The 18,568-nt window shown below is 40.4% G+C and overlaps 3 protein-coding genes across 4 annotated transcripts in view; 2 read left to right on the top strand and 1 right to left on the bottom strand.

The window, feature by feature from the left end:
* Positions 1 to 12,652, top strand: part of mgat4a (mannosyl (alpha-1,3-)-glycoprotein beta-1,4-N-acetylglucosaminyltransferase, isozyme A) — a 31,372-nt gene extending 18,720 nt beyond the window's left edge. Inside the window, exons 4-16 of the mRNA XM_022740280.1 lie at positions 3,250 to 3,383; positions 3,490 to 3,536; positions 3,678 to 3,791; positions 5,170 to 5,245; positions 5,760 to 5,874; positions 6,867 to 6,997; positions 7,080 to 7,187; positions 7,280 to 7,354; positions 7,488 to 7,606; positions 8,949 to 9,027; positions 9,337 to 9,397; positions 9,865 to 9,977; positions 10,109 to 12,652. Coding sequence (XP_022596001.1) covers positions 3,250 to 3,383; positions 3,490 to 3,536; positions 3,678 to 3,791; positions 5,170 to 5,245; positions 5,760 to 5,874; positions 6,867 to 6,997; positions 7,080 to 7,187; positions 7,280 to 7,354; positions 7,488 to 7,606; positions 8,949 to 9,027; positions 9,337 to 9,397; positions 9,865 to 9,977; positions 10,109 to 10,135 — 1,199 coding nt within the window. The 3' untranslated portion in view covers positions 10,136 to 12,652. The remainder of the gene's footprint in view (positions 1 to 3,249; positions 3,384 to 3,489; positions 3,537 to 3,677; positions 3,792 to 5,169; positions 5,246 to 5,759; positions 5,875 to 6,866; positions 6,998 to 7,079; positions 7,188 to 7,279; positions 7,355 to 7,487; positions 7,607 to 8,948; positions 9,028 to 9,336; positions 9,398 to 9,864; positions 9,978 to 10,108) is intronic.
* Positions 12,653 to 12,942: 290 nt separating this feature from the next.
* Positions 12,943 to 14,836, top strand: LOC111218148 (cytochrome c oxidase assembly factor 5). The gene is made up of 3 exons (XM_022740279.1): positions 12,943 to 13,166; positions 14,045 to 14,128; positions 14,429 to 14,836. Exons 1-3 carry the CDS (start codon positions 13,065 to 13,067, stop codon positions 14,468 to 14,470), a joined length of 228 nt encoding a protein of 75 aa, XP_022596000.1. The 5' UTR covers positions 12,943 to 13,064; the 3' UTR covers positions 14,471 to 14,836.
* Positions 14,837 to 14,865: 29 nt separating this feature from the next.
* On the bottom strand, positions 14,866 to 18,060 carry LOC111218145 (inosine-uridine preferring nucleoside hydrolase-like). Of its 2 annotated transcripts, none has more exons than XM_022740277.1 (7): positions 17,958 to 18,060; positions 17,109 to 17,200; positions 16,727 to 16,914; positions 15,974 to 16,153; positions 15,790 to 15,901; positions 15,425 to 15,561; positions 14,866 to 15,281 (listed from the first exon to the last, which is right to left on the bottom strand). In XM_022740277.1, exons 1-7 carry the CDS (start codon positions 18,017 to 18,019, stop codon positions 14,934 to 14,936), a joined length of 1,119 nt encoding a protein of 372 aa, XP_022595998.1. In that variant the 5' UTR covers positions 18,020 to 18,060; the 3' UTR covers positions 14,866 to 14,933. The 2 variants fall into 2 exon arrangements, with proteins under 2 accessions (XP_022595998.1, XP_022595999.1); XM_022740278.1 differs by lacking the exon at positions 17,958 to 18,060 and adding an exon at positions 17,708 to 17,939.
* Positions 18,061 to 18,568: the final 508 nt, after the last annotated feature.

Here is an 18,568-nt window from a genome sequence, read left to right as displayed (position 1 = left end):
CAAAGAAACCTGCAAGCAAATAGAGCAGATTAACATTGTTTCTATTTGTCTCTCACAACAATAAGCCGTATAATAGATCCATCCTTATAATATGCCACTGTGACCAGACATTTCCTCTTTTCCCCAATTAATTTCATCATAGTGTTCATTATACTTTATCCATATTTCATTGATGATTAACTATGATGAACTAATATAATAAATAGTGTTCTCTGTAAGTGTAACAAATAAATATATTTTATTCCTCCTTTATCCTTTTATTAACATGTACTCATACATAGTTTCTAAACCCTACTGACTTTGTAGTTGCCTAAAGACCTATACATGAAATATTAACCCCTTCTTTATTGGTTACATCTGAAAAGTCACATAATTAATTTATAAACTGATGATTCCTCAAATCATGGTGAGTGTTATATGCCCAGATACTATTCCGACTACAAGTAATGATCTAATGATGCTATTTCTAGAGCCCGACCGATATTGGTTATTAGGGAGTAAAAAAAAAAATCAGTTATCGATATATCAGCATATATATATACTGTATATACTGTATATACTGTATGTATATGTGTATGGGTGTGTGTTTGTATGTAAACACTTGTGAAAAAGATATGTAATGAAAGCAGGATATTTTACAGTTCAACAATTTACGTTACTGTCTGAAATGGCATCAATGCAGGAATTAAATAAAATAACTATAAAAATAAATAACTATAAATAAAATAAATGTATATATATTTAGCTTGAATGAAAACAAAGGATCAAATATACATAAAATGCCTATATAACTTGACTTGACCCCAGCATTTCCACTGCATTATTGCTTCTTACTAAAAGTATTCATATCGGCACATATCACATACTGTTGTATCTGTAATAGGCCGATAAGTCAGTCAGGCTCTAGTTATTTCCTTTCTTGACACTAACCGTAACCCTAAATATTGTGTGTTCATGGTCTCATCAGGAAAATGAACACATTTACATATTTAGTTTAAGCAAGCACTAAGCTGGACATATTTTGCTGGACATTGAAAGCATGCACACACAGCCGAACACTGGCTTCTTTTATATGTGTGGTACGCCAAATCAGTTCTTTTCACTGATGTGACAGAAAAGTGGACAGACGTGTGGATCGTTTCTCTTTTTTCTAAAGGAGATGAAAGGATGGCAGAGAGAAGTGAGCAGACTGATCAAGGGACATGGGGAGGGGCAGTCCTGGAGTCGGTCCTGCTCAAGCTGCACTTAGATGCATTATCACTCATTCACTGTCTGCCACCCTCCCTTATTCTGTCACTCTCTGTCTCTTTTCCTTCCTCCTACATTCTCCTTTCATCCTCGACCTACTTTCTTGGTGGTGGTGGTGGTGGTGGTGGTGGGTGTCGCTATACGACATGGAGCTCTGTGTGAGAAACACAAAGCAAAACTGGGACAGATTCTCCACGCTGCACAGATCACTCTGGAGGATTGCACCCTCTCTCAGGTCCACTGTGCTGCTCACTCATTCTGCACCTCAAGTTTGCTTTGTGCCTTTGTTGAGGCCCCTTGTGCCCCCACATCCCCTCAGTCAGCATGTTTTCCCTTTTTAAACTGTGCACACACATCCACACATACACATATGCACATTAGCCCCGGTCCATGTATTTCACAATACTATCCCTATAGGGCAAGTTGTTTGTAACTTCCATTAGGACAAAACATAACCTTGTTTTCCTTTCTCTGGGAAAGCATGAAGCATTTTATGAACAACAGTATCCAAAGCAGTATCCCTCTGTACATTGTACCCAAGGATTTGATCTCAGTAAAGAGCAAATACACCATGTATAGAAGAAGAGAGAGCTAGACATGAAAAAGAGAGCACACAAGTTAATATGCAATTCCATGCTACAGTCTTGACTTCCTTTCCTCAGCATGACGAAACACTGATTCATTGTCGGATAACCAGCCTGATAACTTGCTCATCTTAACATTTGTGCTCACATTGGTGTGGGCTTGCTGTATACTCGCTGCTTTCTCATTCTTTCACTTTCTATTTCCCTAGTGAAAGTGGTCCTTGTGTTCTACTTCATACAATGAACTGGCTTTATGTCGGTAACAGCCCGTTGTACTTGCTTCAGTCTCTCGTTGTATCTCTCCATACTTAAGAAGAGGCTCCCTGTTTAGCTGCTCCAAGCCTCATAAACTAGAAGCAATAAGGAGAAGACAATAGACGCTCTCTTTATCTCTTTCCATGTCTAACTGTTGTGTCATTGGACCAGGCTATTCCAGCTGAACCGAATATCCTTTAGCTCTGAGATGATGATCACCATGATATTTGCGATTAGTGGGTTGTGCTGACACAATTTATTGCTTAGTTATTCAACAGAAAAGTAATTGAAGACAATTTAATGTATCAATCGTTATTAATCCAGTAAAAAAAAAAAAAAAGACATGAACTCCATTTTTCAGTTTTTAATATTGTTGTACATACTGTAGCTTTGAGATTTGGTCAAACAAAATAAGCAGTTTTCTGATTTGAGTATGGGGTCTGGAAATATTGACATTTTCATGAGTGACATTTCCAATTTGTGATTAATCGGTTAAAATAAAAAATGACAGGTAAATCAGTAAAGAAATATTATCTTGTTATTAAATTACAGGGGTCAGATCTTCTCTGATCCTTGCTCTCTGTTGTTGTCTTTGGGCATCCAACTTTATTTAGTAAGAAAAGCTCAAATTAATTTAGCTGTTGTTGTTGTTCAGTAAATGCCAGGCATTATATAATTTTGTTTTCTGAAATTTCAACTGGAATGGCCCCTGAAGTCGGGTGTCTGACTCAGAAAGTCAGAAGACCCTCACCAATCCTGACCTCAAAATCCAAGATGGCTGCTCTGTGCATCAACAGCAGTGAAAGCTGTAGTAATATGGTGTTTAGTAGCACTTCTGTCTTCTTTGTGTCTCATTAAATCAGTTGTAAACACAGTACTGTCCAACTTATATCTGTGGACATGTTGCTATGAAGTTTGTATACATATAATACCGTATAATGCGTTGTGGTAAACTGGTATTGCTAACAATAAAAACAACAAGCAAGCAACAACAAGAACAAGCTTCTGACTTGTACTGGAATGAGGTCAACTCGGAAGTGACTTTGTTCACACCTCCGACTTCTGAGGTATATGGAACTCAGCAAAGGTTACCTGGTTTTGGATCCACTTGATTAAAAAGCCCCCTTTTTCCTGTTATTACCTCACACTCTCTACTTCCCAGTTACAATGGTGATGGGGATTCCCACAGTGAAGCGGAAGGTGAAGTCCTATCTGTCAGAGACGCTGCGCTCGCTGATAGACAAGCTGTCACCAGAGGAGAAACTTGACTGTGTGATTATTGTTTTCGTTGGAGAGGTGAGATCTCACAGTCATTCAATATGAGTCATGGTGTGACACTCCTACGCAGTGAATTCAAAAATGATATTAAAAGGTCTGTGTCTTCCTGGTTTAATCTCTGCAGACAGACCTGGACTATGTTCACAGCGTAGCTGCTGGCTTGGAGAAAGAGTGAGTACACTTCTCTGCTTTCTGATACAAGCACAAAGAAGGTGGAAATATTGTGACGGAGTGAAAAGACACTGTGAACCTGAGAAAAGTGTGCATGTCTGTGTTACATTGTTGGCATCATAAGTGGCCCTCTTTCTGCAGGTTTTCTACAGAGCTGAGTTCAGGCTTGCTGGAGGTGATCTCCCCACCAGCCGCCTATTACCCTGACCTCAACAACCTCAAGGAGACTTTTGGAGACTCCAGAGAGAGAGTCAGGTAAGCAGTTCACTCAGGCATGACGTCTGTGTTACCTGTGTGTTCAGTGCTGACACTTAATTAGCCAAAATGTGATTGAAATCATTATGGAAATCTAGAGAAACCAGCCTTGGGAGAAATGAAATACAGGAGAGCCGTGATGAGGATTGCAGAAAAAGTAGAGAGATGAGTCAGGGGGAAAGCGGGAGGGAACGAGCAAGTGAGAGCTTTTAAGGGAGGCTGCCTAGGTACTTAGTATTCCACAGGCATTTCTCAAAGTCAGATCAAGGTCATCATCAGCAGTACCCTCTATCTCTATCTTATCTTCTGTACTTATCTTCTCTTTATAGTCAGCTAACAATTGGCTTCATTACAAAACCTGTTTATGGTGCAGTTTGTGCTGACTACTTGCAGTTTGTACTTGGTTAATAGCCTTTAGGCTCAATGGGCTATGTGTTATGTTGGTATGTGGGTGTTTGTGAGCAGTTAACATCTTGTTCAACATGGGTTCATGGTATACAGGCCAGACTGTAAGTATTTGGATAGTTACACATTTTCTTCTTTTTTTTTTTTTGGACTGAATGTGTATCTGTCTAATTACTGTTGAACCTCTAAACTTTGGGCACTAGGTGTTAAAAGGGCTATATTGCTCACAGAGTTCTTTCTATATTGGTGTAAACCTCAAATAAATGCTGAGACTTGCCACTTTAATGTCGTATCCATTATTTTATTTCAAATTGAATTTACCAAAGCTCAGAGCCTGAAGAAGAAAAAATGTGTAACTGTCCAAATATTTCTGGACTGCAAGTGTTTTTTAGACTCTTAAGCATGTGTGCGCATGGATGCAAGTCAGTGGTCTAGAGGCTTTAGGCTTATTACATTCCCCCACTGCTGAAGCTGCAGCAACTGGCTGAGTTTAAGTGCATGCACATCCAAGCCCCTATATTAGTGTCGTCTGTTCACCTGACTGGAGTGTTAAAAGTGTGCGTGTGTGTGTGTGTGTGTGTGTGTGTGTGTGTGTGTGTGTGTGTGTGTGTGTGTTGGAGCATGTGCACATAGGAAAATCTGTGTACCATCTCCCACACCTGTCTTCTGGAGGCATCACAAACACCTGCAGCTCTTGGCAAACAGCAGTGAGTCAGACTGCAACGAGGGCAGATCATTCAGATCAAACAATTAGTTTGACAGCACTGGTTTATAAATTATTCAAATGGAGTCTGCTGTTGTAACATTCAGTATACCTGGGAGTGCCTGATTTGTACAGTTTTGCTTTTTGAATGTGAAGCAGTGAGTTTGACATTCTTTCCAGTGTTATAATATTTCGGAGGAAACCTTACGATGGATCAGTTTTCATATGTGTAGAATTTTATTAAGTGTTGATGATTTCTGCTTTGTTTAGATGGCGAACCAAGCAGAATTTGGACTATTCCTTCCTCATGATGTACGCTGTGAGCAAAGGGGTTTATTACGTCCAGGTATGTACTTCATCATGTATCATTCATCAGAGTTAGTGTTTATTTATTTTTTCTGACTGGAGCCACTTATTATTATTCACTTATTCTTAGCTTAATCCGCTTAGACTTCTCCAGCTCTTATATGTCTTCTTGGCTAAACAAGGCATCCAATTTAGAATTGTTTATATTAACGTTTAATCTCAGCAGATTTGAAATGCTAACACCAGCCATTCACAATTTTGTTTAACTGTGTTGTTCATCTCCCATCTTTCTATCTTATGCATGGGGTGTATCATTTCCATTCTCTGCTCTCAACTGGAGGGAAGAGGTATTGCCTCTCTGACATCTACTGCTACTCTAGTTTAGTGTAGCGACTCAGCAGTGTTCTTTAGTTTAGTTCAGAGTGATGTCCCTGTTTGAGCATAGAGGAGTCTCCCTCCCGCTTCTCTCCCCTTTCCACTAACGATAAACCCCAACTGTTCAAGTGGCTCCTTCTGTCTTACATTTTGTTCTTTCTGTACACCTGCTCCTTCAGCTGGAGGATGACATCGTGGCCAAGCCCAACTACTTTGCCACTATGAAGAACTTTGCTCTGCAGCTCTCGTCAGAGGACTGGATGATCCTGGAGTTCTCTCAACTGGGCTTCATTGGTATGATCTATTAAACACCCGATCAATACTCAGCATCCACCAGGCGTCTGTCAGATGAAGCCAGATCTGTGTAATCAGCTGATGTCCAAGGCAAACAATGGCATTCTTGAATGACACCTCTTTCTCTTAAATCAGTATTTTCCAATCCATTAGACTAGGCATTCACATATTGTAAGAGTTGTAGCGTCAAATACAGCATTGGCCGATGCACAGCAGAGCAGCCAGTAAAGACAACATGGAAATTATATTGATAACTTTGGGAATTAGGTCATTGTAAAGTAATTAATAGTGCGGGAAAGGCAAATCCAAAGCGTGTCACTGCAGTGTATAAATGAGGAATGTGTATATTTTTAGTCCCAAGTGAAACTTTTGTTTCTTGTTCTTTTTGTTCTGATTAAGCATGCACCGTAATGGCTCAATTAATGATTTTTATTTTTAGAGCCCATTTTTCAGTGATTAACTAAACCCATGATTATTTTACGGATGTGCAATTTTGTTTTAAATGATTCATCTGTGTCTTACTAAATAATGGTATAATTGTAATTGTGTACAGATCATTTAAATTTAAAGAAGTAGAATGTAGTTTTATCATTGAAAGCAGAGTTTAACTACTCTATGATTCACCCTACTTTGTTTCTGTAAGATTTTATATTTGCATGGACATTTTATGTTCAAGGGCCTCCAACAACTCTTAAAACAAACAACTGAGATCATTTTGTTCCAATGGCAGTTTTCTTAATAAGCTGATATTCTAAAGTAGATATCTTTTGCAGGGCGTTTATGATTTCTACAGAGACAAGGTTTCCACAAGAAGACAATAATTTGTCATATTAGTTTCAGTTGATTCTCCTCTTGTTTTTATTTACAGTGTAGCAACAAGTCCCCAAAGCCCTGTTCATGGTTGTTGCAAATAATTGGCTGTTAATGATGCTGAGTGCTTCTGTGTAGGATCAATGAACATCTATAAACCCTCCTTATACTCTTTCCTTCAGGAAAAATGTTCCAGGCTCCAGACCTAAACCTCATTGTTGAGTTCATCTTCATGTTCTACAAGGAGAAGCCCATTGACTGGCTGTTGGACCATATTCTGTGGGTCAAAGTCTGCAATCCTGAAAAAGATGCGGTATGCACCGTGGTTACTGTATGGATATGAGCATCAGTGTGTGGGAAACTGGGGTCTCATTCCTACATTTCTGCTTTTCCAGAAACATTGCGAGCGTCAGAAATCCAGCCTACGTGTACGGTTCAGACCCTCCCTATTTCAACATGTGGGACTCCATTCTTCTCTTGCTGGAAAGATCCAAAAACTCACAGTGAGTCTCACACTGTTGTTTATTTGCAGCAGCAGCTGACGCTGGTTCCTTTTGTAGAAACACTAGCCTCGCCTCTCTGTCTGTGTCTGTAGGACAAAGATTTCCTGAAGCCACTGCTTCATAAGATGCATGTCAACCCCCCAGCAGAGGTTTCCACTTCAATGAAGGTATCACTCACCTACTGTCTAGTTCAAAGGAATACAAGAATAAATTGAACGCATTATGCCCTAAATAATAAAAAGAATAGATGAGCAAAATCTGTGATAAATATAGAACAAAACATTGTATTTTGTCACACAGGTTTATCAGGGTCACACGCTGGAGAAGACGTACCTAGGAGAGGACTTCTTCTGGGCCATTACTCCTACTGCAGCAGACTACGTCCTCTTCAAATTTGACAGACCTGTTAGCATAGAGAGGTAAATGTGAAGGAGGGCTTTGTCTATTTCTGATATTTTTGTGTGGACAGCTTGATATCTTTTGCATTGAAATACTGTGGTGAGCATGCAAAACACAGCCCAACATATATTTATTATTATAGTAATTATCATTATTATGATGGTAACATTTTCACATACAGGCAAAGGCAAAATCATGCTGCCCTTCACTGATTGAGGTTTAACTTGAGTGAATGTGTGTGTGTGTGTGTGTGTGTGTGTGTGTGTGTGCGCGTGTGCGTGTGCGTGCGTGCGTGTGTGTGCGTGCATGTCTCGGGGGATCCGGGTGAGCTAATGAGAGTGCTCTAAAATAAGCATTCTCAGGCCAGCGTCCTACTCTCTGTGGAGCCACGGTAGAAAGGGAGCGAGACTGTGAATATAAAGGGACCTGATAGCGAGACTGATGGCTCGCAGAAGACCTGAAAAGGATGTTAATATTTGGTCATGTGTCGACGCGTGGTGATTGTATCCACTTCTCTTGTAAAGATTATGTTAGTGCAGCAAGACAAGTGTGAGAGACTGTCAAGTCTCTCAGCAAGTAAGTGGCAGCGAATGGGAAAGAGGCCATCTAGTGTTCCACTGTCTGATTCTGAAGTGTTTTGTGTCTGCTTTTGAGTGACACCATTTACACTGGCTCAGACTGTATTGCTATGCTGATTAGACAACATCTCATCAGCAGTTGGTCGAGAGATACAGCATTTTTTTATTTATTTATTTTTTTTTTATGAGCTGTCACTGCCTCCGTGTCTGGCATGCATTCTCGCTCTGTCTCCTACTCTCTGACTGTTAAACATTTAATACAAGTAAATACAGTGCACCCACAAACTGCAGTGAAAACAGATATTGTAAGGGAAGAATAACCATTCATTTCCTCTTTGAATCTTCCCAACTGTCAACCCCACATCCATATCTACAAGTGAAGCTCATATTTCACTCTGTGCTCATGCTTTGTGAATTCAAAGCATCCTGTTGTAGCTGCTCTGAAATCTACTGAGATTTCTCAGCTTTTTCTGGCTAGAAAGGCAGAAATACTAGAATTTTTAATGTTCAAAACCTGTAGCTATGACCTGAATATGAGATCTAAGAAGCACAAGCTTTGAAATTTTGATCAACTATATCCTACTTACAGTTAAGTTCTGAAGATGCAGCGTGTGTATATACTTTTCCATACCCAATATTTTCATTTCATGGACATAACTTACCTGATGTCCACAAGTGATTCGATGGACTGCGTGTTTCTGTGTGGCAGCAGCCACCATTTGGGTGCAAGAATTCTTTACCCATTAGTGTGAATATTAAAATGAATGCTTGATTTGTTTGGCAGGTTCCTGTTTCGCAGTGGTAACCAGGAGCACCCAGGGGACAAAATCGAGAACACCACAGTGGAAATACTGCCTGTTTCGGTAGGGAGACACACATGCACACGCGCATGTCACCCTTCTGTGGTGTGATGTACAAGCGGTTCTGATTAGATTACATTGAGTGGTTGCTCTCAGGGACGTAGCGCATTGATTATTGACAGGAATGTGAGCGTGACAGAATCGTTTGCTCTGCCAGAGGCGATACATTCTGACATTGTGATCCACACCTCCAGTGTAGGCACAGAAGCTAGTATCAGTTCAAGTGCTGCTCAAATGAAAAATCATTAAAGGTTTTAATTTGTGTCTTACATTTTATTCTACTGTCCATTTTTCACTGTGTTAATGTGTTAGGAACCTGGACTGCAGACCAAAGAGAAGTACAAACGAACAGAGGACCGCTTTTACAGAATCGGTAAGTGGATTTGACAGTCTCCTAACGCTGTGTGTGTTTGTGCATACAAACACTCTGAGACATCGTGATCAGATTACACTCTCATGGTGCCGAGAGTTAGTCAGTGGACAAAAATTGTGTGAAGTGTTGTCAGTCACAGCCTTGTCCTTCCAGTTTTTATCTTCTGTTATCTTCTTTCATATTCTTTTGTTTTTTCTGACATATTTTATATATGATATTATATTATATATAATATTTATATTTTTTGTGTCTTAGTTTTTTTTTTTAATTCAATGTCCTTTGTAAATAAGTTTTGAGCTGAAATATATTGGGTAAATAAATTCCAGTAAATCAGTTATCATATTTATTTTTTTCTCACTTGAGCACCTAGTTCACTGGTGAAGTATTGGCCATGTAGTTTCTCTATATATGATTTTAGTACTTCGTGTGTGTGTGTGTGTGTGTGTGTGTTTTTTTTAAACACACAGGTCAGTTTCAGAAGGGTGTGGCAGAAGGGGCTGTAGATCCTTCCTTCAATCCAATCGTGGCACTTCGGCTTTCGGTTCTCAAAGACTCCGCTGTGTGGGCCATCCTCAGTGAAGTAAGCCAATCACACACTGCACCCGTTAATCTCTTGTCCAAATACATAAGAGAATACCACTTGCTCCAGATGCATACTGTCTTCTTGTTTTAATCCACTAACACGTGTGGCGCTCTGCTCTCCTCCTGCAGATACATATAAAGAGGATAGCTGGCTGACTCTTCTGAAGGGGGCATATGAATCATGGCCCCTGGGGGACCAAAATCTCCTAGACTGCTTACGCAGGGCCTCTGGCACCTAGCAACCAGCAGTGAAATCATTAGAGCCCACTAGAGTTGCTCGTCTGAGCTTGTCTGAGGAAAGCCACCTCTCTGTCCCCCACTCGTCCTAATGTACTTTGTTATTTTGCTTCTCATCGATCGATTTCTCCCTTTCTTTCTGCATCTCTCCCTCACTCTTGTGCTCTTAATTCATATGTGAGAATGTGAATACTACTGTCTAAAGAACAACAGTGGAGTGTGTGAAGACATCTGTCCCCAGCTCTGGCTCTGAAAGTGACTGTTGCTCAGCAGCTTTGAACACAATCAGAAAACGTCTGGACGAATGAGGAGAAATCACCACATCTGGGGAGAACCAGTCACCTGGCCACTGGTGTAGATGCTGCCAAATCCTCCTGTTACTTAATGCTGCCACCTTTGGGCAAGCTGGGGCATTGCACTGTCACTAGCGCCTCAGCAAAGCCCATGATGATCAAGAATGTTGTCATCACTAATGGCCAGTTGCTCTCTGTTCTCGGCAGAGATGACGGAGCTCTAGATCAACACCAGCCCAAACAAAAATGTTTCCTCACTCCTAGAGTATTCTAAGTCACACTCAAATACTCCACTTGTCCTGAGACACAAACTCAGGATGAGCTTTTCCAAACTGTTCCTTGATCCTGCCTGCAGCCAGTCGGTGACAACTTTGACCATAGGCCAGATTCTGTGGTAATTACTTCAGTCCATCAAGAAAATAAGTACCATCACACCATATCTATCTCACTTCCTGTCTGACAGGCTGTGTATGACCTCAGTGTCCATTTATAGTATACCAATCAGACATTGCCTTGGCGTCATTTTCCCGAAGGAATATATTGTTATATTGATATATTATTACAGCTTTGACGATCTATGAAGGTGACTTAATTTATTTGAAATAAATCTTTAATTTGTACAAGAGGTAAAATATATTTTTATTCTATTAAGAGATGTTTATGGTAGTTCAGAACCTGTTTTATTTGTGTACTGTTGTGTTTTTTTTGGGGGTTTTTTCTCAAAATTGCTATTGTACATTTTATTTTCATAACGGCTTCTTGTGAAATTGCTTTGTCTGCAAGTAGCTCGGTTCAGTTTCTTTTCACTTGAAGTGAAATGTTAAGAGTAAAGTGATTCATTTTCACTGTTTAGAAACTAACTGGTAGGAGCGTTGTGATAGATACTTTTGAAGTAGTTGTGGGTCAAAATTAGAAAAATGTGCCTTATATCCAGGTCCCTTGAAATTGTCTCAGCAGCATTATTCCAATCTGTTCCCTCTTACGTTTGCCTACACTTGGACTGCTGGAGATACTGATATTTTAAAAATAACACATACAGTCCAGTTAGCGATTGGGATGTCAAAAGCACTCTCTGTGTTATGCTGAGTGAAAATGGTACTGGAGGGTTTTTTGTACTAGATTACCATCTGCATGATTTGCACTGCTTTTTCACTTTTATGTTATCATCACACCCCTCACCACTGTACTTAAATTTTCCATCTTTGCACAGTAGATGCTCATTTCACTGACTCCTCCGAATCCACTTTACAGTTTATTTTGTCCAATTGTGTATCTTAGTTTTTGATTGGACAGAATACTATGACTACTGATCATTGCAGAGTGCGCCTTTTGTGGTATGAATTGGCTGAGGTTGTGCAGTACTTTCACTGATTGTAAATCTATAAAAACAGCATCAAGTATCTCTTTCTCTCTCACTAACTCTATATTTTGCCTCACTTAATTGTTTATTGAAATTTGTTTGAAATGTTTTGTTTTTGTGTGGCCAATGTTCTGAGTGGAAGCTATTTTTAAGTGAAACTTCACTCATCTTACATGTCAATGGTTTATTCAAGGGGGTAGTGAAGTGCCTTTTGATGGAATTGATATGGAAGTGTAACAACTTTTACTAATCGTGCTTGTTCAAATGCATGATTATTATTTGTAATTTATAAACAATGTTTGTTGGTTTTTTGGGGTTTCTTTTTTTTCAATCTGAGTAGGCTCTTCCACCCCCTGATCAAACCATCTACACCAGAGCTGTACTTTTAAAAACAGAAGCAGTTCAACCTCTGCCTCTTGATCAGATTCTGGTAATAGGTAGAAGATGGAAGCAAGCCATTTAAAGGGTGGGACATGTTATTTTGAAAGAGTAAAGACACTTTCAGTACTGTTAACAGGACCGGCTTCTGCCCCTTACCTGGCAACCACATACAAACTGAAACTGAATGCATGAAAACAGCATGAACGGTCATGTGACCCCCTACTGTATTTGTGGAGAGTGGACAGGAGACAAAAAAAAGGAGCTCTTCCCATGCTTGACAACCCTTAACACCCATCAGTTCATGTGCCTTCATCATATACATGTGAATGCCTATGTCTGATGATTATGACATCATTTTTCATGGACATCTTTGAAATAAATGATAAAAGTTGTTAGAAGTCATGGCCATTCTCTTTTGTGTTGTGATTTAGTTCTTGCATTACTCATGCCATTGCATCACCAGGTTTGAAGTAACCCGCAAAATCCATTCTGTCTTTGTCCTGAATTCATCTGTAAACACTGCAAACATGACCACAAAATTCACCTGACATAGTGTAATTACTTTTTCCACGAATGGTTGGTGATTTTCTTTATATTTTCAGATGACCTAACAGAGAATACATGAAAAACTACAAGCCCTCCCAGCATGCACTTCTATGCGCAGTGTATTTCCGTTTGCCCATCATGCAATTTCCCGAAACATGGCGGCTGAGTCTACACAACAAGACTTATGTCATTGCGGGTAACTGGCCGGTTCTTTGCACTTGTGAGTATATAATTAAGGCCACAGTGGTGTTAGAGTGGAGTCTGCACAATGCCGAAATATTACGAGGATAAAGAGCCGGATAACAGAGCCTGCGCCGGTATCAGAGAGGACTTTAAGGCATGTCTCCTTCAGCACGAATGCGTTGTAAAGGTAAGTACAGTAAATGTCCTCTGGTCCTACTGAAATACAGGAGTGACGTTGGGCTGCTGTTCTGCAGTTTTAATGGTTTCCTGCATGAGCTTAGAGCTAAGTTACCTCAGTCAAACCGCAAGTTGAATATTGAACATTTGCTGCTGTTGTGTCGAAAGGCTGTTTACTATTACACACCTCGACCAACCGGTCACCCCTGCAACAACTAACCACAGTCTGAGCCAGGGCCTCAGCTACGGATGGTGAAAGCCCTGAAAGTAAAACACAAGAGCTAGTGGTGAGATAACAATTTAAGCTAGCCCTGCATCTTGCCTGCTCCTTCTCCGTCCCGCCAAACCCCATTCTTAAAACTGCTGCTTATCTACAGCTAACACTACATTACTGCTCTGTTAGTAGAGTACATGGTGGAGGGCGGTGAAGACTTTAAAAGTGCTGTCCCATGGTGGATCGATTGTAAGTGAATTGCTAAATTTCCCCCTAGATGCTCATTTGATATATGGTGGACGATACATTGGATTTGCATTTTTGTCCAGTTTATGGACAAAAATCTTGTGACCGACCAAACACTAAACACTGTATTCATCTCTGTATATTTTACTTTCAATTGACGTTTCATATTTTTTTACATTAATAAACTTACTCTTTCTACTAGAAAAAGGATGAAATGATGAATTATAAATGCCAATCACGTGTCATATTAAAATCACAGTCTTCTTCCATCTGAAGAAAAGTGTTGTGTGTTTAATGTGGAGATGAGTGGGTCCTGTACAGTTCCAGATTCAGTTAGGACTGGAAACCATAGATGAAGGCTCCTGTTGGGGAAAGCATTGGACAGACCCAGATTTATTAATTATTAAACTGATCTCTTAATTTGTCAGGAGGGGAAGCTGCCCAGTCAGTGTTTGAAGGAAGGCCACTGCAAAGCCCTGCAGACATCATTCTTTGAGTGCAAGAGGTCATTGGTAAGTCTGCAATAATTACACTGCACTTGCTAAAGAATTGCTGCAACTAAACTAAAACCTGGGAAATTAGGATGGAGACAAAACATTTTGGAAGTGGAGGGGTAAAGAGAACGGGAATTGTTTTAATTTCCTCTTTCCTAATATTTCTGCAAGCTGTTTTCCCAAAGTGAAGCAAATGTTGTTATTGAAAACAAATGTCTGTTTAGTGTGTTTCACTTAAATTCTGTCCCATAGAGATAATATACGACTAATGTTTTAAGCTGTGCTGCAAAGACCTAACAGTCTGTCCTCTATTTACAGCTGGACACAAGGTCAAGATTTAGAGGAAGGAAAGGATATTGAGGAACCAACTGAATGCTGATGCTGCAGTATGGCTGAGTAAATACTGGATGAACTGTAAATACTTGGAGTGATTTAAATCAAAAGGCACTGTTCATGGGTTGGGTGTGTGCAGCTCAAAAAACTAATCTGAAAGACATAATTATAATTTCAAAGAAAGTGGGTAGCAAATGACAACCAAACATGAAAGAACAGTGCACCATGACATTGGAAAGGATTACCAACTCGTCAGTAAAATGCAGTGCTGGGAAAAAAAAAAAAGACTGGAGCTTCAAGCATCTTGATTCCTTCAAAGGAAAATGTAATGTATTATTTTGGATGAATGAGTGTGTGTTTTATGATATGGAAAATGGTTAAATAAATAAAACAGAGACTTTCTATTAAAATCTTAATTTTATGTATTAAAAAGCAATTTCTATAAAATTAAGTTCTACATATACAGTAAGTGAAAAATCAGTCCTTGCTGTCATTTCAAAGCAGCCATCATCATCTGCTTGAACATCTCCATATCCACCTTCTTAACGATGAAAGCCTTGTGAGTCTTCTTCAGTAAGTCTACAGTATCTACTACCATCATGCCTCTGGTGTGTGTGCCCGTCAGCTCTACGCTGACTGGATACTGGTCGCTTTCTATGATGAATGAGTCGTCTACGGCGGCTGCCATGGCGTACGAGTCGCAGGAAACAAAACCTGTGCCAGCAACAAACTCTTTCTGGAGGCGCTCGCTTTGTGACGCCTCGATGCTGTGACGAAAGATCCGTGCCATGAAGCGAGCTTTATCTGTGTCCTGTGCCAACCAGGCGTCACAAAACTCCTGTCAATACCAGAAGAAACGTCAACACAGAGAGGCTGCAACATCACTCTGTTGTCCTTGCTGATGTATGAAATTATTAGTGAGGTTAGAGGTATTAAAAATCTATTGTGTATATGTTGGAATGTGTAAAAGAGAAAGCTTACCCAGGACAGCTTGCTGTAGCAGGTAAACTCCCAGCAAATCAAGTAGATGGGACACTGGTAGTCATTCAGTACAATGTAAGCAGCTTCAGCATCAGCAGCAAAATTGAATTCACCACACACTGTGGTGTTTCCTCGAGCTGAAAAAACAAACCACTGATTACACATTGAACTCCGGCGTTCCAGGGGGAACACAGAGTAATGAGAACTCTGGAGAAATTTCATTACAATTGCAAACCCCATTGTTGATTAATTTTTACCTGATTGTCTATATAATGCTAGACAGTAGTTAAAAATGTGATATTGACATATTTATATTGTTTTGTTTCATCCAGTTAATTGCATTTATGATTATGAATCTTACTGACATTCAGTGTTGCCTCCCATGATGTAGAGCCCTCGCAGTTTGCTTGGTAGAGATGGATCAATCATCACAGCTAGAGCCAGGTTGGTGAGGGGTGCCGTGGCAACCAGAGATACCTGTGGAAATAAACACAGACTTGAGACATGCAAGAGGCAGATATACACAAATGGAGCTGTCACAACTCTCACCTCTCCTGGGTTTTCATTGACAATCCTGATCATAGCAGACACAGCGTCCTCCTTCTGAACCAGGTCCAGAGCAGGAGCGTTGGGGTCAGGAGCGTCTCCCAGCCCGTCCTGCCCATGAAAGTGTCCCGCATCAATCCTTTTCCCAAGGATAGGCTTAGCAGCACCTTTAAACACTGGAATCTGGCATGTGGAAGAACCACACACAAGATGAAAAATCAAACATACCGTGAGGAAAAATTCAGTATCCCCCACAATTGGAATAATCTACATAATATAGTCCTTTGCTAAAGTCCTTTTTGGGGACATGTTATGCTTTAAACAGAGAGGTAACAGTCGAGCGATGACAGAAAATGAGAGGAGAGAGATGCATAACGACATGAAATAAAGAGTCTTCAGCTAAACTGAGAATGCTGCAGTTATGTTTGGCGCCGTAAACCTCGAAACCATCTGAAGTACTCATTTTACCAAGTATTATATTTATAATTTTTAGCCACTAGTATGATGAGATCAGTCTGCCTTGTTGATTAGTGGCTCATTTGTTTGGTTCCTGCCTCAAGTCATGTGGCTTGAGGAACAACAAGTCATTGCTGGGCAGTGTTATAAACAGAGCCAATGTCACAAGGTACCAGTAAATTTCAATTTACGTCAGCTACTCAGACAGCACTCTAGACATAGAGCGAACACACTAATGTTGGTCTAAAAATGACACAGTGTTTACCAGTAAATCATGTCAGTATCATCACACACACTCACCTCGAGTTTATTACAGGCTTGCAGAACGCGCAGTGTGTTCTTACACACATTCTCCACTGTGGTGTTTCCATGCACACAAGTGATACCCAGGAGCTCCACGTTTGGGGCGGCCAGCGCCAACATGATGGCCTGAGCATCGTCCACCCCGCAGTCTACATCTGCTAGCAGCTTTTTACTCATCATGGACCCTGTGGGGAACAGACTTTAGTCCAATGAGCACAAAACACTAACATTTCATCTAACACTTTGGTTAATGTTTAACCCTGTTAGTAAATGAATAGACACAATATAACATTTTCCCTATACTGACTGAATTTTGTTGGCAGTTTAACTCATTGACCTTATATTCCACACAGAAGCACATATTTCACAGAACACTTACCAGTAACTGAGGGTGAAACGGATGAACTGTAGTTGCGGGCTGATGCTCTTCCTCTAACAGACTGGAACCAACGATGGTCATCTGCGAGCAACCTTTAACAGAGGAGAAGGGAATCACAAACTGATCGTGGAGTGGACTGAATGGGAGGAGTTACATAATAGGAAGTTAATAAATCTGATTTAGTGTTCTCCTCCTCGCTTACGATTTGTGGATTAGACACACAACCTTCCCTAGTGCCTTTTACTAAAGAGTATTTGTGTCTATCAGAGATCCATAAGTCAAAGCACCGAATTTGAGTACAGAAGTATTATCTGCAAAATGCACTTTAAGTGCGCGTTACGCAAATTGGCGCATGCGCAAACCTACAAACCTAACCCTAACCATGGATCATAACCTGATCATTACCCTAAATAATAGCTGCATTTTCACACATGCGTAGACAAAATCAGATACTCGGCACGGATCAAGCAGCAAAACAATTTCAAAATAAAACACGAAATAACACAGAGTCCAGACAGGGCGTTACACAAGGGGCAGACCACGACCACATTACCTTCCCCCACTGGTGTTTTTACACACGAAAAGGAAACGAAAATCACCATATTTTAGGGAACATATTGTTCCTGCCCATTTCTCGTGGTGTGGGTGGGTTTCATGTTCACACAGTCGTGACACGTTTCTGTCACTTGTACAGTGAAGAGCACGGAAATGCCTTTCACACGTCCTGTGAGCCACAGAGTGCTCAACAGAAATACAAACGACGGACACGAGAGCTAAAAAAGAAACGTGAATATGTAGCAGCTCTTCAGTTTTGAATCTCTGGTGTGTGAACGTGCAGGCTCGCCTCACCTCCCCACAGAGCTGCTGATACTGTAAGATGTTGCTACTACTCGTCGCACAATCACCGCCATGTACACGACCGCAGACGTGGGCGGAGGATGATGAGTGAAGAGCTCCCACTCCCACTTTTTTGCTGACTACAAACTGCATCGGGAACCAAGATAAGCAGCGTAGCACCTGTTCGCTCTGTATTGTGTCATGTGGACAACTCTCAGCGTGTAGGCCGCAATTTAAGTAATTTTTAAGCAAGGGGGGATTATTCGTTATCTGTTTAATTGTAGCTCTGGGTGAGTTTTGAGAACTATGCCATTGTTGTAGAGTGATGGAGTGATACTTCTTTAACACTAGACAATCTGGCAAAGACGCAATTTCCGGAAATGCCCTTAAAAGGAAACTCCTGATTCTTTTTTCTGTCCTTTTCCTCAGTTTGTCTAAATTAACAAGCCCGTTTAATAAGACTACTTATCTTACTCTTGTTTTTTCAGTGCGCTCTCATAATTTTCTATGCACTTTTATATTTCAAAATTTTGGAATAGAGTTAAGAAAACCACCTCACTAAACCAACCAGCCAAATAAAAACTACTGATCAGTCACCAGTCACTCTCTCAGAAAAATTAAAA

The sequence above is a fragment of the Seriola dumerili genome, unplaced genomic scaffold (assembly GCF_002260705.1).
Source record: "Seriola dumerili isolate Sdu_G_001 unplaced genomic scaffold, Sdu_1.0 BDQW01000052.1, whole genome shotgun sequence".
Lineage (NCBI taxonomy): Eukaryota > Metazoa > Chordata > Actinopteri > Carangiformes > Carangidae > Seriola > Seriola dumerili.
This window is presented reverse-complemented; position numbering and strand designations above follow the sequence as displayed.